The 24,922-nt window shown below is 42.2% G+C and overlaps 1 protein-coding gene and 1 long non-coding RNA gene across 2 annotated transcripts in view; one reads left to right on the top strand and one right to left on the bottom strand.

The window, feature by feature from the left end:
• Positions 1-24,922, bottom strand: part of TNRC6C (trinucleotide repeat containing adaptor 6C) — a 103,248-nt gene that overhangs the window by 35,756 nt on the left and 42,570 nt on the right. Inside the window, 2 exon segments of the mRNA XM_054221149.1 lie at positions 147-2,738; positions 19,370-19,696. Coding sequence (XP_054077124.1) covers positions 147-2,738; positions 19,370-19,696 — 2,919 coding nt within the window.
• LOC128917746 (uncharacterized) lies at positions 8,166-18,189 on the top strand. The gene is made up of 2 exons (XR_008469348.1): positions 8,166-8,611; positions 14,975-18,189. It is a non-coding gene; the product is annotated as an uncharacterized LOC128917746 (long non-coding RNA).

Here is a 24,922-nt window from a genome sequence, read left to right as displayed (position 1 = left end):
CCATAGGTTCTGTCCTCTGCTTCAGAGTAAATGAATAAAACTTACTCTATGACATAAATACAGGATGTCTATCTTTAACCACAAACTGACCGGGCCAGACAGCATTCAGTAAAGGTATAAAGTGTCTTAGAAAACTATTTTCATACCTGGACCAAGCAGCGGGGACCGGTTCGGCTGGGCACTTGACTGGTGCGATGGCTGAGGTTCAACCATGTTTGTGTTGATAATGGTGCTAGTGGTGGTGGTATTGGTTGTGGTACTGCTCTGAATTATAGGATTATTTCTATCCCACATGTTTACAGTCTTGTTGTTGTTGTAATTTGGGTCGCCCCAAGCTGAGGTACCATCATCGATTTCCATCTTGCGGCGAATGGACGGGGGAGATGGCTCTTCCCAGCCAGTTGCCTCACAGTTCTCTTTTTGTTTGGCTGGCACTGGCCCACCAACCCACCCTGACCCCGTCTGTTTTACAGAAGCAGCTCCTCCCCAGTTACTCACATTGTTGTCCTGGGGTTTATTAGCCCAATTTTGTTGGGGGCCTGGCTTTAAAGATTCCCCCCAACTTGTACCTGTATTAGCCTTGCTGTTTGTGCCATTTCCCCAACCACTGGTCCCAGACCTCGCGGAATCATTCCAACCAGACCCTGATCTATTGTCAGAATCCCATCCAGATCCATTCTTCTTCCCATCACCCAAGTGTCCAGGAACAGATGATGAATCTGTCCAGTCTCCACCTCCTGAAGTCCAGCTTGGATTTGATTTCTGTCCATCTCCCCAGTTTTGAGATTTGGGTTTCTGAGGTTCACCCCAGGTAGGTGATTTGTCCTCCTGATTTGCGGTCCCACTCCAAGCGTGGCCGCTTTTGGCAGCAGCAGCATTATTAACAGTAGTAGAGCTTGCTGACTCTCCCCATCCCCCTGGGCCATTTGGTGCTTTGTTGCTATTGTCTCCCCAACCTGTATTTGTTGGAACAGCTGCCGGTGGAGAGTTGACCCACCCAGATACTGAAGAGGTATTTGTACTGTTCATGATGGACCCATCGTTCTTCCCCCCTGAGTTTGAAGATTGAGTAGCTGCACAACCCCAGGCCTCTGTTCCATTGTCATTCTTTCGTTCAGACCTTGGGGACTCTTCAAATTCCCAGGCAGTGTTTTGCTTTACAGGGGTCTGTCCCCACCCCGTATTGGACAGGACCCTGGGGTCAAGGTCATTTCTTGGCAACTGAACTTGCCCTTGGTCTATCATCCCTTTGTCTCTCCTCCTGCCCTCTCCAGCCCCCTCTCTCCCGGTACTGCCTTCGTTTTGACTGCCACTGCTCTCGTTACTTCCTTCGCTAGCTGTGGTGCCAGATGCTGCAGCTTTGGCCCAAGAGTTCATTTGTTCATTGCCCTGCTGCATGGCAGGATTCGGACTGGTAACGCTAGAGCTATCCCACCCTGTTGATCCTTTCCCATTGATGTCGCTATTGGAATGCTGGTTCGGGGGCTTGCCCCATTCACCGTTCACACCGTTACTGGTGTTCCGGTTGGGGTGGCCCCAAGCTCCAGAATGCATACTACCGACGCCGCCGTTGCCACCGCCCCTGCCCCACGCTAGTACCCCAGGACCAGACGGAGGCCCCGAATCCCACGCGCTCGCTCCATTTCCTTCCTTTTGCACAGCACTGCTGGATCCATTTTGTTTAGCACTTAATGCTGAGTTCACAGTGTCTCCATTCCCCTGACTGAACCCAGAATTGCTGTTTCCTGTGGCAGGATTACCTGGGGACATGCCCCACACTGAACTGCCCATTCCTTCACCACTGCCCCCGCTGACTTGAGAAACCGATGTTCCGTTAGCACCAGGAAGGCCTTGCAGGTGGGGCGGGATGATGGCCCCCATACCAACAGCCATCCCCCAGTTCGGCAGTCCATTTGTCTGCATTGCATTGATAGGGTTTGGTGAAGAGTTCATGGGGTTAGTGTTATTTGGTCCATCAGTGTTAAGGTTCTGAGGTTGTACGCTGAAAGACACATTCTGAGAAGTGGACGTTTGTGGTTCTGTGCTCTCTTGCGGCAGCAAGTTTCCCCAAGCACCTAAGGTGCCTGTTGGGTTCCCATTCTGGTTGCCCATGTTCTGACCTATGGCACTGACTGGACTGCAAATACTGGAAGGGTTGCCTGCTCCCACAGTTCCTTCATGTCCAAGTACAGGCCAGGCAGCTGGATTGGCATTAGGGTTAAGGTTAAGATTAATGCCAGCATTCGAGTTGGAAGCACCCCAGCAGTTCTGACTTCTACCATCTCCCATCATGTTGTCCATCTTTCCATCCCCACCGCTGGCAGAGCAGTGGGCTAGGCCAGAGCTGGAGCCCGCAGCCACCCCCCACACTCTGGCCGAGTTGCCGTTACCGTTTGCTCCACCAGCTCCAAGGGCACTCTGGTTAGAAGTGCTTTGGACGAGTGCTCCGTTGGCGCCATTATTGCCATTAGTTTTCTTTGTATGTCCAGTGAAGTTGCCTTGGGCACTCCCTGTAGCCATGCTACTGTTCTCTGAGCCACAGTTGGAGGCAGAGTCAGTGTCTGTAGTACATTCTGAGGCAGACTCAGTCTCGGCTCCGGTAATGGAAGGCCACGCTTCCTTGTCAGTCCTGTCTATTATCACTTTATCCCAGCTGCAGTTGCCTTCACTCCTGAAAGTGGGCTGCTGTCCCCAGTGGGAATTCTCATAATGGTCTCCCAATCCACTGTGGCTGAGATCTGAAAGGATCCAACAAGGTTCAAAATGAGTTCAAGCACTGCAAAAGCCCTCCATTAACTACTATTTTACATTGCTAGTAACAACACCGCGTTCTGCTAAAATTTAGAGTACATTCTCTAACATAATACAGCAATTTTCCTCACTACAATAAAGCACGATGCTCATATTTAGTTGGTTTTTTTTTAATCTGGCAAAACTCTGGATTAAAATAATGGAACAATTCAGCTTTGGAACAGCACAACAAAAGTGTTTTGTATCCCTTAGTATACTAGTAAAAATAAGCAGCGGGCAATAAATAAGAATAGCAATTACACTGATCTACGTGAAAAATCTAAAAAGCTAACTTGGAAAAAACACAGAAGAATATCTAGCAAACTCTTACCATTTATTTTGACTCAATTCTGATTCTTCAGAGAAACACAAAGGAAGAGCATCCAATAAAAAATGTAAAATGTCTGTCTGCCATTAGATATTACATCCACACCCACATCACACTCAACACACTAAATTCATACCGCATTTAGGTTTTCAACCCTTCCTGTAAATAAAGGAACAAATACGGACAGCCATCTTCACTACTCAGTGTCAATTTTACTTTTAAACAGCACTTACACTTTAGCAGAGAACTTGGGCATTTCTAGATAACAGGCAGTTTTGTCAAGAAACTTATCTCTTAAAGGATTTACATGTGGTTTAAACATTCTTTTGCACTTCCACATACGGTCCAATTTCCCCCCAAACCAATGAAAATCAATGTTACGATGTGCAGGTACTCAGAAGATGGACTTTTCAGAGCATCTCCCACATTCTCAAAGACAGACATTAATCCAAAAAATTAAACAAAAGCTCTTGAGCATCTAACTGCTTGCTAGGGCACGAAGTAAAACTGGAAGACACAACACTTCCCATGCTAAGAACTCAAGCTTAGGTAAAGTTTTTGCATTTACTTTCTATCCCGATTGCTCTCTACAAGATTTCTAGTACAGATTACTCCTGTTAGTTTCTTTTGATGGGAATTTTACAGCAAGTAATTCAGTCTGATCCTAGGGATATGTACTAGGGACCATCTGCAGAACAGTTCCTCTTAACTGCTTTTCAAAATAAGGGACAAAAACGCATATACATAAGTTAGAAATTTTGGATGTCAACTGTAAATCTGCAGAAGTATGACTTTTATTTTTTATGATTTGAATAAGAAGAGTATTTTGTGGGGAAGACGGATGCAACAAACCTCCCAAATAAGCTGTTAACAGTGGATGCCTGATATGTATTAAATTAAATCACAAATATTTTGGTGTGATTAGCTCCTCTAACTGCCTCCAATTAGAGGTGTTCTAATACTGCAAAGTAAGAATTGTCCCAAGAATAAAAAAAGCTCTCCCTCTTTGACAAAGTCTTCTTATTTACACATTTCACCTGTAGCTTTTTGAGAAAGGGGGCGGGGGGACAACTTGGTTGCCTCATGAAGATTTATCAAGATAAAGAAAGAACACACTAAACCAGGACAGGCTGCATCTTTCCCAGTTTGTTTTTTTCAAAAAAAAAACCTGAACCAATTGAAGCAAGACTATGAATGCTAGAGAAATGGAAGGGACAACAGTCTTAGCTCACTGCCTGTCATCTAGCCTAGCATTTCACAGAAGGAACTAAATAATTGACACGTGTATGAGAAATCCAGAAGAGAATATGAAAAGAGCCACTTGGATTTACCTGGATACTTTCCCCTACATGCAATGGCTGGAAAGGAAGAAAGCATCATGTTATTCCCAGATAAAGCTGAGCGGTTACATTACAGAGCTAAGGAAGGAAGGAGGTTGAAAATGTACCTGATAATCTAGGTTTGCTACACAGGTGTTAACTAGAGACCAGAATCCCTGATAAGACGTGCAACGGAAAAGGGAGCCTTGTGAAATGACTTTAAAAAGGTCAACAGGGTCAGGAAAATGAGCCAAGCAGTGTTCTTAGCAGAGTAGGAACGAACAAAGAAAAAAACACAGCGGCAGTCCGGGTCAGAAGATAAGAGGTTGAGGCAACCAAGGAATCAGATAAGAGGAGTTACACAAGGTTTTTTTCAACACTGTGGGTGGTGAGATTCGGCACTACATTTCAGACATGACAGAAGATTTCAAAGTGGCTTGAAATAAAATCCAATAAAAAGGTCTTATCAAAGCCAAAACCTAAGCTACATATGGAAGTGCCTGGGAGAACGGTGGTGCTGCCCAAGGCATGCCAGAGTCCAAGGTTTGTGAAAAAGGATCAAGACCACAGTGCAAGATGTCTCAATATTCACAAAAATGGCACTAGGACCTGACACAACCAAAAGAAAAGCAGCTGCTTGTTTAATCTTCTTCTTTCTGCTCTCCCCCAAAGATGGTGGTTAAAGCAATGCTTAAGTTTGACAGAACTTGGAAGACAGGAAGTAAAGAGAATGGTGGGAATGGAAAAGGAAGATGACAAAACAGCTTATAAAGACTCCTGAGAGCAGGGAGCAAAAGTATTCGTTAAATAAGATACTAGGATTTTGAAGAGCAGTCAGACAAACAACGAAAAAAAAATTATGAGGAGGGAGAACTATAAAAACCAAGAGATGACCACGTTAAAAGTAGAATATAGCCAAGTGCCCCTGCTTGGATAAGCACATCGACTCCAGACAGTATCACACCGGGTCCGTTTGGCTCGGAAGCAGCAGACGCAGCTCAAACCCCTTTGCCTTTCAAGGCTTTGCAGCTCCAGGATTGCTCCCTTTGGTGTACCACCAGCAGAGTTCCTTTCCCTGAGATTCAGATTACAACCTCAACAACCACCACTGGCTAATCTCAAAGTGGTTACTTTGATAGGGATTACAATAATTTTTTTAGGTGACATAAAACAAGCAAGCAGCTTATTTTACGCCCGCCTTGAGCAGCAGTGTCCCTGCACTGGAGGCAGCGGGACCACACTGGCACCTTTCACACATCATAAATTCAAAAAAAAGCGCTAAGAGAGAGACATGCAAGAACGTTACGTAGTGTGGAAATAGTTACTGCAACAATTGGTTCTAATACCGAAGGCTGCTGCTATGAAACTTGAAAGAAACAGGACAGATAAAAAGAATGAAAAAAAAATTCATAATATAAACAGAAAAGCTGCAAAAACTGTGACTCTGCTGCTGGACAAACATAACAGAGTTCGAGCACAGAACTGATCCTGAAGAGAGGACTTTTTACATTCCTGTCTCTAGAAGCAAATAACCAAAATATATTTTTCCATTTTCTCTAGAGTAAATGGAGTTCATTCCTATAAATTAAATAACTAGTAATACAATCCTAATTGATCCATAAGGACTTTTGGGAAACATTTGGGAAAAATAATGGAAACAAAATATTTTATACGATTAATCTAGAGAATTTTTTGTTAGTTTGAGCAGGTTTTTTGAACACATAGATTTCCTCCAACTTTTTAGGAAACCAACTCTTCAGAGAAATTGCAAATTTTCAAAGCTGGTAAGACTGAAATGGGAAACCCACATAAAAAATTCTTAAGAATCAGTTCCTTTTTATTTATGCAAAGATCAGAAATAAAAGCACTGCAGTCCACCAGAAGCATTTCCATCCTTCCTCTGTGAACTGAGCAAAGATTTTGAACGAAGCATCAGGAACAGGAACCACAGGTATTTTATGTTACCAAACCCTAGTGCTGGCACACTGCAAAGTGAAAGTGATTTTTAAATTACTACTTTGTGTTTGGAAATTTTAATTATGCATCCTTTATAAAATATCATTCCTTTTATCAACAATATTTCTTCAGCAATCAGGAAGGACAAATTAATATAATCCCATGAATAACAGCTCAAATTTGCTTTAAACATAACTTCTGTCAAATTGCCATCATAGATGCTACCTGAAAAACGCAGAGCTTCCATCAGTGTTACCAAGAGCATGAGGGTTTGGGTTTGGTTTTAAATAACACCCTTAATGGGATGGGAGGAGCTTGCTGGTGTTATTCTTACTTTACCCAACACACTTTACCAACTTCAATTTAGCACTTATAAAAAATAGAAACCAGCTTTGGCTGTGTTTGGTAATGAAGATGAATAATTAGTTGCAAAAATCAGTTTAGTGTTTACATAGATTACAAATCTAAAAGTATGAGTAGAGTGAAATGAGAGAAGCTGTTGCATGCATTTCTTAGAAAAGCAAAATACTCTGCCTGCACAATCAGTTTACCCAAAATTTCAGTCCTCCTCTGAAAATGTTATTTACAATAATATTTCTTTTCATTTTATTCACTTGCGTTAAAAGTAACTGCATCTTCATAACTTCCATTGCAGCGATTAGTTCGAATGCTGCACAGTAAAATTATGCATCCTGAACTAAAATATAGCATTCAGCGGATTTAGGAACCAAAGCGTGGAGACGGTGAGAAATGGCAAAGCCTGCCATAAGCTTCTAATGAGAACCACATTATTAGCAAGTTTTACATATCTAATTTTCAATCAGATCTAATAGCGACTCCCTCTCTTGTTACTAGCTTTATTTTTTCAATTTGTATTAGTCAGCGGAACAACACCAACCAGATTCATTGGCTCGCCCTGTCCTGCCCAAAGGAGAGATTACAGACCACGCTGTTCTCTGCTTTGACACGCAGAAGAGAAAAACCCCAAAGGGCAGCGACAGCCCTACTGGGGATTTTACTTGTCACACAAAGGTTAGTGATTCTGAGTAGGAAGTCGAGAAAAAATGGCAGATTATTTTCTCTCCCAAAAAGAAACTGTTTTCATTTCAACATAAGCAGACCTTTAAAAGACTACACATGAATTTTCTAAATCTGAATTAAATAGGTATCGCCAGAAATACTTTAAGTGCTCGATCACATGCAGGCTAATTTCATAAAAGGAAAGATGACACAAGCATCTGTTCTGAAGAACAAAACATAATAAAGTAGAAAATCTGGGCATTGTAGTGCTAATATTTCAGGTTACCTGCTACATGCAGCTCTGTGCATACGCTGTCTGAGGCTGAGCACAAATTTGAAAACTGTCATCTCCGAAGCTAACTTACTACAAGTCTCACAGCTGTCAGGAAGCTGAAATCTCGAATAATGGACATAATGTAGAACGACCGAAAAGAGATGGAAGCATCGAATAAAGCAGCTTTATTTATTTTCAAACTAACCCATAGTTAAGTACACAAGTGGGAAAGCTTGTTACCCTGTTTTAATTTTCTGCACTACGACATTAAAATGTAGTTCCTCTCCTTTAATGCCGAAAGCTTTTAAATGCATTAAGAAAACAAGCAAAAATAAACAACATTTTGCATTGTTAGTAGAGATTCCACTCAGCGCCACCTCTCCAAAACAAAAGCAGCAGTAGAAAACACCGAAATAATCGCATTTTTTCTGCTCGGTGCAACATTATCTTTAGCAAAGCAGCTCCCTGCGAAGACGCCATTTTATCAAACCTGAAACGCAGCCAAAAGCTGCGGACGCTGCGCTGCTGCCGCTCTCGGAAATGTTATGTAATAAATTGATTTACCAGACGCAGATGCTATTTTCTCAGGGTTAGGGTTTCTTTCTCTTTTTTTTTTCTTTCCTCTTTTTGGCTCTAAAAAAGGGCTGACGGGTAATAAAATACCTGAAGAAAGGAGCCGCCCAACCATCCTAGGAGACGCTACATTGTGTGCAGAGCTGTTTCTGCTCCTGCATCTACGTTCGCCGGGGCTCTCGGCTTCAATATGTCGGCTGTGTACAGTGTGAGCCTCATCCTGTAGAGCTGCCAAGAAAATCTCTCGGTGCAAGCGCGCGCCCAGACGACCTGTGAGCTCGGCCGGGCCTCGGTGGCGCTGGCAATACAGCCCGCCTCCCCCTTCCCCTCGCGCCGCCACTCGAGGTGAAGGTATCGACAGAGTGGGATTTTTAAGCTTTGATTATCTAATTGCAGCTGACACTAAACCGGATCTTCCTTCCTCTTTAAATTCTTTCAACTGTCACAAAACATTTTCACTTCAGGACCCAGCTACAATTAGCACCCAGCGCTGCTTTTGAAAGTCAGCCAAGACACGACGCGGGCGATGCCGAACGCCTGCCCCAACAGCAGCTCCTGCCTCCTTCTGCTTGCCCCAGCTCCTGCCTGCAGCTCCTGCCTGCTCCAACAGAAACTCCTGCCTGCAGCTCCTGCCTAGCTCCTGCCTGCTCCAACAGCAGCTCCTGCCTCCTCCTGCCCCAGCTCCTGCCTCCCACCTGCTGCTCCTGCCTGCCCCAGCTCCTGCCTCCCCCAGCTCCTGCGTGTAGCTCCTGCCCCCTCCTGCGTGTAGCTCCTGCCCCCTGCCTGCTGTTCCTGCCTGCCCCAGTTCCTGCCTCCTCCTGCCTCCCCCAGCTCCTGCCCCCTCCTGCACGTAGCTCCTGCCCGCCCCAGCTCCTGCCTGTAGCTCCTGCCCCCGCCTGCCCCAACTCCTGCCCCCTGCCTGCCGCTCCTGCCTGCCCCAGCTCCTGCCTCCTCCTGCCTGCCCCAGATCCTGCCTCCTCCTGCCTGTCCCACCTCCTGCCCCACCAACAGGGCGAGCAGCAGCCCCAAGTCCCAGCTGTATATTGGCGCGCTGCCAAGCCCTTAATGACTTCCCTGCCTCTATCTAAAAAAGATCTAAGTGGCAAACATGGGAGCGCATTAATCAAAGGCGCTGGTGTTTATCAAGGCAGAGAACAACTGCCCCAGACAACCCAGTGTGGATCATGGCGATTCTGCCTCCTGCGGAAGGGCACCGACCGTATTTGAACACCCGCAGGCACTGGTTCCATTCTTTCCATCAACACATAGAGTGTGAACAGAACGGGGGGCAGCTTAATATTTTCAGCACCTAAATACCATCACAAATTCGTGGACTTTTATCGAGGCATACACACAAATCTCATACTTACAGTATGTCTAATACACACCTTTACAATTATCTCCCCTTCTCACCTCCTTGCTCTTCCTCCTCCTCCCATCTGCCCCAAATACATATTAATTCCACAGTAAATGGAGCACGTTTAAAATTTGCTGTTTCAATTCTTGTCAGGTGTGCCCATTTGAGCAGTTTCACCCTTCTGCACCGGCTCGCACACAACTGATGTCTCTTTAAACTTTGGCTGCATTCTCAGAATTGCTGCCACTTCACTACCAGAGCACAATCGCTGCTGCTATTCTTGGCTCAAGAACTATTCCACTAAAGTACTCCTGAAAATAGTTGGTTTCCTTCTGAAGACATTTATTCCCTGTTTCTTTGCAATGGCCTCTGAATAGTGGACGGGTTTAACCTCATGATGAATGACAATCAAATCTGTTTGGTTTTGTTTCCATTCAGAAAACTATTTCAAATGCAACCTCAAACTAAGCTTGAGAGTCAATTTTGCAAATCTTTAAAGTGAAAATATTGTTGCAGTTTATTACATTCCTTTAATACCAGCTATACATGACTGAAATTTCCATTAGTTAAAACGGTACGTCAAAACCGGAAGATATAAGATATATTCCCGTGTTCCTTGCATTTTTCTTATTAATAACATAAACGTTGAATCACAGAATGGTTTGGGTTGGAAGGGACCTTAAAGCTCACCCAGTGCCACCCCCTGCCCTGGGCAGGGACACCTCCCACCAGCCCAGGTTGCTCCAAGCCCCGTCCAGCCTGGCCTTGAACCCCTCCAGGGATGGGGCAGCCACAGCTTCTCTGGGCAACCTGGGCCAGGGGCTCACCACCCTCAGAGTAAAGAATTTCTTCCTAATGTCTAATCTAAATCTCCCCTCTTCCAGTTTGAGGGTACTTCCTGTAATCAACTTCAATTTAGGGAGGGAGGTACTTATCAAGGGCACAAAATCAAGGGCACATGTTTACTGGCGAGGGGTACGTAGGAAGGCAACACAGAATGCCAGGGAAGAGTCAGAGCCCACACCAAAACCTGGGTGCAAAACGAAGCGCAGCTTCCACTCCAGCCTGTGCTGGCCGAGAGCAACTGCTCCCTTCCACGCACCCCATCCTGTAGCAGCCTCAACAGGGCACATGTCTTGATAAATCTGAAATCTTTATAGATACCTGAAGCTAAAAAAATGGGATTTGAGAGATTATGCAGAGCACTCACCTGATCTAAGCAACCATTCCTGTTACGCACTAAGTGACATTTGCCCAACACACCAAGGAAGCCCTCCAGCAACAGAGACTGCACATCCCCACGTGCTCTCTCTCACTTCTTAAGATAGCTTTCATACTGGCACGTTTTTGCTAATGTCTAACCTTAAATCTTCCTTGTTGAAATTTAAGTCCATTATATTCTATCTGATCCATCACAGGTATAAAGATCATATCCTTTTCTTCCTTGCAGCAGCCATTTAGGTATTTCTGCATTTCCAATTCCAGTCCTCCTTCGACTCAGCAGCTCCAATTCCTTCACTCTTTGCAAGGCTTACTCTCAAGGTCTCTACTCATTCCTCTGAGCTTCTTCCAGCTGGTTCCCTTCCTTCCGAAGGCACAGTACCCCACACTGGACTCAACATTCACAGGCCTTACCAGAAGTGCCTCACGGGAAGCAATACTGTTTATATCCCTCAGTATGTCTGTCATCTTTTCAACAATGTGACACCATTAATCTGGTTTACCCTGTGACCAACTCCAGATCCATTTTTGCAGCGTGATACTCATGTAACCCTATTTGTGTACAGAGCTGCTCCAGCCAAAATAAAGAACCTGTTCCTTTTCTTTCTTTCTTATTCGTTTAAATATTTTTGTCACCACTATTCCATACTGCAGATTTTGTCTTCCAGTTGCCTTGCACTCTTCTCCAGCTAGGTATCATTCAAAAATTTAATGAAGACTGCTGTTTATAGCTGAAAGACTGATGCAAATATCAAAGAGTACGAATTTGCACTCTCACTCAAAACATTCTCATTTTGCCAGTAAGGACTACTCTCTGCCTACAGCTTCCTGAGCGGCTCTGACACTTCTTACAATAGTTTCATCTTATACTTCCCAATTATTTATACCACCACACATCCATCATGCGAAAGTCTTCTGGGGCACTATCAAATGCTGTAGGAAGTTGACATTTCCCTCCCGTTTTGCAGTGCCTGTCGCACTGCTGGCAGGCGACTACTCTCCTTTGGCACCACCTGCTCTCCACAAACCCATCTTGGCTCTGGACTTCTCCCTTGTAAAGTTCTAAATGCACAGAAATAGCTGCTTTGGTTATTTTTTTCTAGTCTTCTAGCAGATTACTCTAATCTGTAATTCCTCCATTTCTCCTTTCTCATCTTTTAACATCAGTTGGTTTATTTCCTGTTTTGGAGTTCTCACACTCTGAAAGAATGCCGGTGGGACAGACTGCGCCAGCCCATCCTCAGTGCAGGCTACCATGAATTTCATCACTTCCAGACAGTTGGAAACATTTTATTTCCTTACGTACCCTGACTCACTGTAGTCTTAGTTCCAAGTCAATCATCAGTTTACAGATGAAGGGAAAAGGCATTTAAAGTATTCTTGATGCCATCTATCCGTGGTTCTCCCTGTTGAACATCAGGCCAGTTCCATTGGCCTTCCTTTTACTACTGATGGACTCGGGAAGCGTTATCTTTTTTTCTTTGGTTTTTCCCCTAATGGCTAGAAACTTCTTTGTTCGTTATTTGTTTCTTGTAGTTTCGTACCTGAGCTGAGTAAATTCAGCTTTCTGATAAAATTCACATGATGTTACTCCTTTTCTGCTCTTCCCAAGGATCAAACACTTATTTCCCAGTCATTTTGACCTTAGTTAGTTGCTTCCTACCTTTTACTTCCCCACCATCAGAGACAAATCCTGCTACTCGGTCTCTTCACGTGCTTTGTCAGAAAACTGCCACCTGCACAGTTTAACAACTTGCCAGACTCTCTGTCTCCTGACCATGTTTCCCCTGACACCCGGGCAGATCATGTACCTGGCTCTGACTAGAGCAAAGCCACAAAGTCATCTGTAGTGAAGCCAGAGGTAGGACACAGGTCTACTGATTCCAGAGCAAACGCAGTGGCCTTTGACTCATGACGTTTTCGCACAGCTCCACTCTTTGAAAGTAAGGCCAGCAAAACTATAAAGGCATCTCAGTTATTTATCCTTTTACAGATTTCTATTTTTCCTTCTCCCGGTGAAAAATTCTAATCACTGTCAAATAGATTTGAAGCAGCAGATTTATTTTTCACGGTCTGCTGCCTGATGTCAGATAACATACACAATACAGAAAAATTCATTCCAAAGATCAGTTTACTGATGAGTTTCTACCATCATTTTTCATTCATAATGCCTGTATTTGTGCTACATAGCGGTTGCTATTTCTCTATGTATATTCCAAGCATTATATGGAATTTTTTAAAATTTACATGGGAAACAAAACCCTTTACTAGCCGAGACTCACCTCTCTCAGAGGTGCATTTCAGAGATGTCCATCCCTGAGGAGTACATCCAGACAGTACCTACTGGCTAGATCCCATCTCCATGTTAACTGCTACATTTTCATCCTTGTACGACGTTTTTTTTTTAAACTTCCTTTTGTCTAAACGTATACCTGTCACTAGTGACCTTTGGTAACGCTGCCCGATTTCCAGGGACACGTACCAGAACAAGCACTACCAAACGCTAAACAAAGCCCTGAGGAACAAAACGAGAAGAAACAAACATAATCACCACTCATGCAAGCCCTGGTGGTACCTGAACATCCCTTTACAACACTGATTAGATGAGAATATTGGCAAAAGATGTAATTGAAACAAATTCTGGTAATTTCCTTTTTTTTTTTTCTTTTTTTTTTTTTTTTTTTAAACAAATGGCATAACATTAAATTTGACCCCACTCACAGGAAAACTTTACATAGCCACACTGGAGAAATGTTGTGGATAGTGATGAGCTGTAGTGAACTGCTTTGCAAATAACGGACAACACCTAGTCGAGTGACGTAAAAACTGGAAACTGTTACGAGTTTTACTGCAGATAAGCGTTATGTGTTTGCTATACAGAGTTATCTTCTACAGAAGCAGTAGGAATAGCCAGTTCTTGTGTTTACAATGAAACATCACCATGCTAGTTCCTTCACTCAAGATCAACAGCCACGATACCAAAATGAACATCTTCCAGGTATTATGCAGCACACTTTTATAAAGTGTATTTGCTATAGATACACAAAGAAAGTGTTCAAACAAAGTGAATAAATACACTATCCAATCCTTGACTTTTACTTTACAGCGTTTAGTGTTTTAACTATTACATATGGAAAACACTGCTTACGGAAGATCCAGAATAAATGAATTTCTAAAAAGTTTCTGGTTTGAATTCTGTAACTTTCCAACTAAAAGCAAAATCACAGTAATGTTTTGCCAGCAAAGATGTTCTGCTAGTGGAATTACAGAATATGGGCCCAAAGAGATGAAATTCAGCAAATCATTTCCATAAAGGCAGTTTTCACATGTGCTTTATTTGTCAAAAATCGGCCTGTTTGCCATGCCTGCAAGCTAAATCTTATTTCAAACTTTTGAAATGAGACTTTATTCATACACTAGAGAACTACTTTTGCATATATATGCCTTACCTACAGTCATCGCTAGGTACAATAAGCTGAACCGGGCAGTTGTTCAAACGTGTATTTAGCATGAAGGTCACTACCACTTTGCTAGATCTGATGAAACAATTGTACGTCAAAGCTTATCTGTGTTTTCCAAATATATTGACTGGTTTTAGAAGAAGTATTATCTCTCCCTAAAACTTTTCTCCAAATTTGACTTTACAACCGTGTAAAATTGCCCTAGTAGAAGGAACTCTAAAATAACCCACAGTTGAAGGATTGGATGTTTAAAATTACTATTGTCAGACATGATGTTAACAGTAAGCATTCTTCCTAAAAAAATTATCAAAAGCAAAGTTAACACAAACAGATTTATAAGAAGAGTTAACCTGCCACACAATGGCACTCAGCGTCTTCCAACTGCCCACAACACTTACTTCAGCATGCACATACCATTGCTACAAGCATAAATATGCAAACTGCAGCTAAAGAAATCTCGAAAGATGAAATAAAACTTCCAGCTTCATAGAAAAAAGTTCAGCACAGAATCTGGCATCAACCCACAGCAGGAAAATAAATCTCTGGAACTGCTGTCAAATTCTCACTTGCCAGAAAACAACAGATAAAACAGATTTAACCCTTCAGTTTCCACACTGCTCGTGTGTTCTCCCATTTTGACCACTGCATTAATGACTTGCTTTCATTTCTTTTTAGACTTTGGAAACATATGTTGCAGATCTGTTCCACAAAATACTCTACTCGCCAATACAAAAGAAGTGCAGCAGTTTCATCGTGACTCCTGCAGGACATGGTACATTTCTTCTGCGTTGATGGCTGTTGGTTTCACGTTGCTGAATTGCAGAAAAGTGAAAGGCATCTTCAAAAAAACCTGATTACTTCTTTTGATCTTTGTTCTTATAATCATCAAACACACAGTGGTTGCCTGGAGACTCCTATACAAACTTCATAATTTGTAAAGAAACAAAGAAGGATATATTACTTGTTATTTTTAATCTCCCATGGTAGTTTCCAGAAATTACCTTGATTCTTTTAGATCATATGGCAAAAGGATCGTTCCCTCAATGCCTCACAACATAATGAGGGAAGTTAACTATTCACCACATTTATAGGAGTTAGCTGACAAAATGGGGAGGGAAGAGATAAACAGCTCCATCTTTCAAGTAAAAATAACAAACTAGACTAGATGTTTAGAATACTGCTCATAAATTACAGGTACAGCTTTCCTTCAGTGTAATCCTGCAAAGGATTACAGAAGGGGCATGTTAAGAACAAGCTTTGTAGCTCAAGTGAAAAGTTCCAGACAAATAACTATTCCACAGAAACTGCTCTAAAGTACTACAGAAAATAGTTTCATAATAGTTAACAATGAATAAGAGACTGTTTTCAAGCGGTAAGATTTCTAAAATATTCTAGCCAATTTGAAATGTTTTAATTTATTCTCTTAACAGTTTGCCTAGTTAATGTTTTACAGATTACCTTAAGAGAGAAACAAAAATCACTACTCTCATCCACTTCACTGATCTTTCCAGATGATAAACCTGACAAAGAATATATTAGTGGTCATTAATTCCCACTTCCCTTACATTGGCAGAACAGCCTTTTTAATTCATGACATTGCGGTTAGAGTTCTGATAAGTGTTTTGGATAGGCCAAGGCAGTAGATAACACAGACTGCTGATAAGACAATAAAGAGATAAATTGTGTGATTTTTACAGTGGAGAGGCTGGCAGTGCCTCTCTAACAGCCTCCCTTGTATCCAGGTACTTACAAATAGGGCCTGGAAGGAACGTGGTTGCGTAATTTCAAGTTAACGATGAAGGAATATGATCCTATAAAAAGAAAAGCTACAGATATGAATTTCCATTAAGCGTCTTCTGGATACAAGATGCTAGCTTACAACGATCCTGGCTCCTTGATTAATACCAGGTCATCCATCAAAAGAAAGTTACTATTATTCATCAGGAATCTAAAGCAGCCACATACGGAGACTCGCTTGGGCAGAACCCAGCACAGGTCTGACAAGCTCTGGTTAGGCAACCAGCTCCCCAGAGAGGGAGAAACCCTTAGCACTGATGTGTTATCCACTGTCTCTAGACTTTGAAGACGTCTGGTAACGTTCATCTCAAGAGTGATCAATGATCACTTTTCTACAACGCAGATGCTGTTCAGACAGACAAAATTCCTTTTTATATGTGGATCAGGCACAGACACCGACTCTCTGCTGAACAACTTTGATTATTTCGGTTCTTCGCTTCCCCGGATAACTTTTACTTGCAAAGACTCTAGTAAATTAAATGCCCAGCAAAACAGAAACAGACATTTAAAGGAATACAGTTCCTGCTGATGATAAAAGGAGAAAGGCAAAAAGTTTCCTTCTGACAACGTATTGCTCAGTCAGGATCCTCATTTTTAAAATTCTCGATTTTCCTATTCACAAAAATATGATCCGGTTTCAATTAAATTTCATGGAAAATTCATGACTTAAGTGCTGGAGGTTTTCAGGATACTGAATCCCAACAAGGCTAATAGTTACTCAAATCCTAATAGCTGAGATGAAAAGGTTTTGGCCTTCCCTGAATACTCCTCTTGCTGCTTTGCTCTTTATGCTTGTCAAGGTGAAGATGAAGCCAGTATGAGAGACCGAATGAGACGGTCAGCGTATGTATTTCATGGCTACAATGGTCTCTCAGGAGTGAGATATCTCTACTCCCGCCTCGGCCTCACAGGGCAGCCAGGCACACAGCTGTCCTGGTTATAAACTAAGCGAGATAGAATCATTTTTTTCTCCTGCTACTGTTTGTAGTTAGTAAATGAACTGATGCTCCACCTGCTGGAAAGAGAACTAACTGAGCTCTTAATCTGACGGTGTTCAGCAAGTTCTTTCTCCGAGGAAGGTGCAACCATTAAAGTCTCAAAACACAACCTCCTGCTGTCAGCAGACAAAAAAGTAGCCAAGGATTCTCTTCCCTGCTCCAAGAACTGTCCACAGATTTTCAGGTGCCTTTGAAAGCTTTTGTTTTGACTTTACATAAACAACAACCTGACAATTTTGACTCTGCAATGACTGCCTTCAAGTTATACTTTTGCTAAGAATTTGATATGGGTTAACTTGTTTTGTGCAACATGGAATACAATATGAAGAGGAAAAGCTGCTGCAGTCGTCCTCCCATTTGTACTAGCTTTTACTGTATTCTGAACTTTTCCAACAGTGACAGTAAAAAAGCAAACTAATTCAACAGTGTAAAACATCTGCTGATAGTTGCCAGGCTGACAAACTACAGAAACAAGTGCTTATTTTATACAGCAAGTTAAAATAAGAATCAGTAAAAGAAGTCTAAACCCTCAAGGTACAAATGCATCTGGCAAGATCAAAGTCAGACAGCTAGTACTCTACTCTTACAAGCTACATTCTTTTATGGATTATGTTATGATTTACAGTGGAGACTTTGTTTCATGATTTACAGTATGTTTCTTAAAGACTAAACAAAGATGTTTCAGATACGTCTACAACGATGCTTGGAAGACGTCTAATACTGACCCTCAGCCAACCTGAGCCACTTGAGTTGGGCAATCTGTCTCTACCATATAAATAACTAATTTCTGAAAATAAAAAACCATCTCTCTCTCTCTATATATATATATATACTTTTATATATATAAATATATCTAACACAGAACATTAATCTGATCGTTAACAAACACCTCCAAACCAAAAAGAAGCCATGAACGGCAGCCACCATCCCTGCTGAACTGGGATTCACGAAGCTGGGAATGCTGCTCTAACTGGGGGGAACTGATTACTTCCCATCTCACTAAAGCCAAATACTCGAGAATACAGAAGCAGAACCTCTTCCCCTCCCTAAAAACCCAACATTTTAAGTAAATAAACAATTGTTTTATTTTGCTTTTTCAGATTTGTGTTTCTGGGGAGTAGCTGAGTAATACTGTCAAATGCATCTCGATAACCATATTTCTATAATTTCTGAGAGAGGTGATTTTCTTATCTAACTAAAACTTCTAAGCACAACACCAAATCACTTTCTCTGCTGGAGTTCAGGAGCCCAGCAGCAAGTACAGCAAAAATGGTGAAAGATTCACTAATGCCCAAAGGGAAAAACTGCAGACAGTTCAGATCCAAATTTTGTGATGTCTGACAGCATGAGTGATAATGAGCAACACTTGAGATCATACAGAAATTACTAATATTCAAGATATCAAACCCCTCCTTGTGCCTTAGTCCAGATAACTTTTTCTAAGCCATAGATAACTGTACCTTAGAACACTCCCTGCTTTGCCTAACACGACATACATATACAGCAATGATGAAAAAGGTGATTCATACCAATTACTGACTAAACTCATCTCCACTGGAAAAGTTAAAGTTCCACGATCTCTAGAACAGAAGAGCAAATACGAAGAGAGCTGCTTATTTTCTCATCAGCAGCTTCAGGAAATAAAGGTAGCTAAGAGACTTACTACTCAATACGCTATTTCCGATAGGCAAAAGGTCAGTGTGTCTACCTGCAAAGGATGGAATGTAAGTGGTAGAAAGGCCTAAGATACCAAATTACTTTTCCCAAAATACTATTTTGCTAATGTGAAAATAACACTTGAGAGCATAAGCAAATAAAGGCATAAAAGTGTCACAAGACAACATAAGCAAAGTTCCTATTTTTCATTTATATATACATGCAAAACTCTCTTTAAAGAATATTAAAAATGCCAAAATAATAGCCAAAAACTTGGAAATACCTGAATTAACGATTCTTCCATAAGAATGATCGCTAAAGAAATACCTGAATGTCTGCAAGATCATATCCATTATAACTACCAAAGAAACTGAAAAAAACTGGAAAAAGACCCCACAGGTCTGAGCATCTAAATAATTAAGAAAACCTTTCATAACTGGATCCAAGAAATGACATAATACACTCTAAGAAAAAGAGCAACAGCATACACTCCCCTTTAAATCCTGTTGTTTTAAGACAATTCTTAACATTCCTTAAGTTTTAGCAACACCCGTGCTAACAGTGGAGGGCACAACCACATAAAGAACCAGCCGACATCCCACTGGGTTTCCATTCTTACCGGTTTGGGTCTTACTGGGATGATGCTGTCCACCTGCTCCTTGCTGCGGAGGAGGACTGGCCCCTGCTTGTCCAGTACCTTGTGCTGGGCTGGTGCCGGTCAGAGTCCCAGTGGGCAGTGGCTGACCCCGCTTTAGGAGCTGCTTCTGTTCTTGCTGGCGGAAGCGTGGAGGCACCTCACGAGGCAGGTAGCGGGACGCAGCTGGCTGCTGCCCATTAGCAGACGCACGCTTGCCATTGCTGCTGTTGGTGATAGTGCTGGTGGAAGTACTGGTACCGGTACCGGCAGGTTGGGGCTGGCTTAAACTGGTCTTAATAGGTTCTGGCACTGCATTAAAAAGACAAATAAAAAATTGCTTTAATATCAGAAAAGTTATGTTTGGGTTTTTTTTCTGGAACTGAGCAAAAGGATAATGTTTTTCAGTCTCTCAAACAACAGTTGGCAAAACATAGACTATAAAATACATAAAATATATTCTAAATAGAAAAGTGTTACAACCAGAACTCAGGGCTAGTTTACTATGTATGTAGCCTCTTGAAACATTTTATATAATCATTTTGAAATCTATGTCTAAAACCACTTATTTTGTATAGCTGTCAAATTTATGTACCAGAATACAGATCCCCCACTGAAGTGCCCAAGAGCCATCCCTGCACTTTGCGAAGTTCCCAAACAATGTTCCTCTGCAGAGCACTTCTCCTTTCCAAACTGACACTGAAATACATAAACCACATTTCAGTTTTCTACCACATACCAGTTTTCTACACATTTGCAAGAAGAGAAGCGAATGGGCATGAGGACAAATGTGCTGCACCATTCTTCTTCCCCCGTCACAAGTGACTACAGGAAAACTGTCTCATCTGTAGTAAGACGCACTCGACTTCAGCTGCAAAATGGATTCCCACATGTAAAGCATGAACGTTATTTTAATCACTGTTAGCACTACTTTTAATGATAAAAAAGGTTTTGTCTTTCACAGAAAGGTACTAATTCCCCAGTGTATGCAGAGCACACCCACTACAGGTACCAAACCGGCCAAGCAGTTCACACTAGGACAGAAAGAACACCTCAGCTCATCTCACCTTCTCTCTCATTTAATGAATGTATTGACCAGTCTGTAGGATGGGTCAAAGACATACATTTGTGACTAAAGTTTACATTGCAGAAAAATAATTTTTTACAGTTATTTGTACATCAGTATTCATTTTAACTACACTGTAAATGACTGCACCCATCTATAGAGCACCCACCGCCTTTCTAGTTCTGCAGGTTCTCAGTTTGGGATGTGAGATTGCATATATTAACATCAAATCACGCTGCCTATAGCCATGAAAGCATAAATTTTCAGGCTTCTAATGATCTCCCAAAAAACAAATTAAAATACCTGATCTACCAGCTTATTCAGCACTCACACAAAGCTTTTGTTTTCCCATGGTCTTTACCTAAACCTTTGTATCAGGCATTTCAGGACACCCCAGTCTTCTACATTTGCCCTCCAGGCACACACTTGATGTATGCCACACTAACCCTGCCTGAAACGAGCAGGCCAGACCCACGCTGGGCTGTAGTGGGCTTTGCTGGCACAGCTTGGCATGGAGAGGTCAGCTGTGCCAGGGCTCTTCAGGAACAGCCCCGAGGGAGCTGGGATGGGGGTACCGGGAGCGCAGCAGCACAACGCTGGCCGGGGATGGCAGCGCCTGGCGGGGAATCGCACCGGTTTGCTCAGCTCGCTTGGCAGTGTCTGCCAGAGCCGCCCAGAAGAAAGAAACCCTTTGGGCCTCCCAGATGCACAGAACCAAGTGTTCTTCCAGCTTGTCACAAGCATAATAATCACAGAATGGCTGGGTTGGAAGGGACCTTAAAGACCATCCAGTGCCACCCCCTGCTGGGCAGGGACACCTCCCACCAGCCCAGGTTGCTCCAAGCCCCATCCAGCCTGGCCTTGAACCCCTCCAGGGATGGGGCAGCCACAGCTTCTCTGGGAAATCCAAGAAGTATGGTTCAATAAGTGCAAAATCGCCTCTCTGTTGTTATACATATGCTATAAACCAGCGCCCAGCCCCTCTCCAGGCTCTGGCACACCTGGAAAACTGACTGACTTCCCCAACAGAAGGCGTGAGCAGGCACCAAGGGTGTCGAGGGTGGTGTCACAGTGAGCAGAGACTTAGACAAAGGAAAATAATGCCAAGTTTCACAGCAGCCATCAGCACTTTGCTTCTCAGACTTACTTTGGAAGCATAAGCAATTTCACCTGTGCTTACTTCTATAACAAAAAAGGAACTTTGAATATAAAAAAAATTGAAGTACCCGTAACATCTGAAAAGCAGAAAAAAAGCTGTATGTGATTTGACCATGGCCACAAAATTCAGGAGGAGCACTCCAGGCATAGTCTGATCCGCCAAAAATACTAAACTATTTCAGCCAAGAAGTTTCTCCAACTGGGACACAGACTAGCCACACAACAGACGAGCCACACAAGCCCTGGGCCAGCAGATCCGAGGCAAGAGCAGTGAAGAGGTAGCAGAGGTGGCAGCGGGATGGGGATGAGGACCGCTCCCTCCATCACTGCCACCTGACGTCTCACCCAGCCAGCTCAGCCCTGGCCACCGAACACTGTCGTGCTCCAAGGTCCCGATCAGCTGGGAAAAAAGGCTGGAAGGGACAACCACATGGCAAAGCGAGAAAATAGAGCCTGCTTCGATTTGCTTATTTTTTTAAACTACGAAAGAATTTTTCCATGGAATTAAAAAAGGGTGCAAGGGCATTAAAAGCACTAACTGGCACAACGCCAGCAGAGTCGGTATTTGTCTGGCCCCAAGATTTTCTTAAGGCATATTAATTAATTTGAAACATTTCAGAGAGCGAGACAGGCTGCTTTTTAAAAAAGTATTATATTCTCAGTGCTGTATATATAAAAATCACATCTGATACTTCCAAATAGATGTGCATATATATAAGCCATCACTAATGCAAGTCATAGAATACACAACACTTTTTGCTTTAATGTAAATTAACAAAGCTGTCTCGTCACAAAGGTCTGGCCAGAGACACTCGATTTCAGTGTTAGAAACAATGTTCCCCTTTACATATCTGAATCACAGACGAGAAAAGAACAAAAAAAATCAAAATACCAGAATCTCTGTACTTTAGAAAAAACATTTCTGCATATTAATATTATTGCTTTTTCCTCTAATCAACACAGCAAGGTGTTTTTTATTTTGTACATCAAAACCTCTTTAACGTTAGTCAAATGGAAGTTCTTGCAAGAATACTGTGTATACAAATCACAGTAGCTGGAAAATAACCGTTTAGTTACACCACTGACAGGAAATAAAGCAAAAAGAGTGAACAACATCATAGGAATGGGCTCCATTCCCAAATTTCAGCTTCATATCAGGACAGAATTGAGCCTTCAAATTTAGACTTCAAATACAGCAATAATATTTGGAGAATATACGTTACAAAGACAATACGACTGTATTCTTTGCAAACGCTCAACACCTATTTATTAAAGTCATCTTCAGCAACGTTTAAGCAGCAATTTTCATTTGATATGCACCGTGAGAAATACCTACCATTCAAAGTGTCTACATTAGATTTCCTAATTATTAATTGTCATATGATATTTGCTCTAAGAGCTTCTTTATAACCCACGTAGACATTCCCCTTTCCCGCAAGGGATGCATTTTCACATGATGGCTATCCCTCGCAGAAGGTACAATGTACAAAGCCATCATATTTCAGCCAAGTGCAGGCTAAAAGCAGAGCCAAGAGCAGCCTTTTGCCTGGAGCAGGCAGTGCCTGCGGGCGGTGGGGCTGCGGGAACAGGGGTGCTCTCTGTGCTAGACATTGAATCAGCCCCAAGGACCAACCTGCCCGTCTCTAGAGAGCCCTCGCCAGCCCCTCGAGGAGCAGCCAGACTCCCCTTTCACCTGAAAGTAACACACGGTCACGGCTAATCTTCTGTGGGCAGCTGTCGGAAATCCAGGAATTAAAATGTATGGCTAAATTTGCCTTAACACTAAAAATATTCTTTAAAATGTATGGGGGAAGGGGTTTAATACAAAGTGATTTTCATAACTAGCACATGATTAAAGAGCTAAAGCAAAAACATTTCAGCAGAAAGCCTCTTGCAAAAATACAATTAAAGGCAGAAAATAAAAGCCTTGAGATTGCTTGCTCTTAAGATGTTTGTGATGGGTATCTGCTTATTCCACATTCTGAGAGCTGAACATATACTAAACAATGAGCTTGCTCGTAATAATTATCAGTACTTAATGGTATCTAAACTTCTTAATCCAATTTTACCCAAACAAATCCAATAATTACTCCATATGCTTTTTGATGATTACAATCTCGGGAATCCCAACTGCATAAAAAAGTGTTACGAGCAATTGTAGGTGGATTTTATTAATATAATGAATAGGATCAGTCTAACAGATTTCAATTACAACAATAGCTTTTAAGTACATTTCTATGACATAAGGAAAGAACATGCATAAATGAAAGAAACTGGTTAAGCCACATAATACTGATTTATGGCAGCTTTTTCCTTTCGTTCACCTCATTAACATTTCTGTATGTTTCAGAATCCCCCACTCCAGCTCTATAAAACTTGCGTTTCTAAAGCCTTCAAGGACCAGACATTCCAGAAGAGAAACAGTTAAACCCAGAAATGCATTCTTGGCTGCTACTGTGACAGGATTTATTTACAGCTTCTATTAAACACAGCAGCTCCATTACAAAGTGCTGGATGTGAGAAGAATTTTTGATTATACAATGCCAATGCCTCACTGCGTTAAACATATCATGCCAGTGTATTTTTTTTTTTTTTTCCTTCAGCAATTCGTTCAGGTCATTGTTTGATGGGTTTATGAATTCATTACAGGAAACAGATGGATCCCATAATTCAGAGCTATTCTCCCAGCCAATCATATGGGCAATTTTTTTCCTCATCTCGCTCCCCCCTCCAAATCAACCTTAATGAAGCCACTTCCTCCATGTCCATTTCCCCGCACACACACACACACACACACACTGTAGCGACAACTGGCGCTCATTAAAGCAACCTCCGAACACTAAATGCTTTTGGAATAAAACTGAAGAGGAGCACACTCAGACACGGACACCCCTAGGATGTCAGACAGAAAGCCATGAACTTACCCAAGTCGGGCGAAGATAACCAAAAAAATCAGGATTGTAGTGGGCAAAAATAGATGTTCTGATTAGTAAGAAATCCATTTTTCTAAGCTGAAAAAAGTCGTTCTTTAGGAAAAAATTGTTCCCCCCCCAATCGACTTTCAAAGGATGAATTTTCATTTAGCAAATTACCTCCTTTGTCTACTAAGCACTGGTATTTTTTATCCACAGTGACATCTACTGGCAAAACTAAAGGTATTTCAGTAAACTATTGCATAAAAACCTACTTCCTAATGTTTCTATACAAAAGTGGGTAATTTTCTGTCTGGATCTTCCCTTCCCCAAGCACACAAACTTCTCCTGAAAGGAAAAGCAGAAAAGTTACAATCTAAAGCCAAGAGAAGTCCCAAAATT

Source organism: Rissa tridactyla, chromosome 15 (genome assembly GCF_028500815.1).
Source record: "Rissa tridactyla isolate bRisTri1 chromosome 15, bRisTri1.patW.cur.20221130, whole genome shotgun sequence".
NCBI classification, from domain to species: domain Eukaryota; kingdom Metazoa; phylum Chordata; class Aves; order Charadriiformes; family Laridae; genus Rissa; species Rissa tridactyla.
The sequence above is the reverse complement of the archived record's forward strand: the minus strand, read 5'-3'. Positions and strand labels throughout refer to the sequence as shown.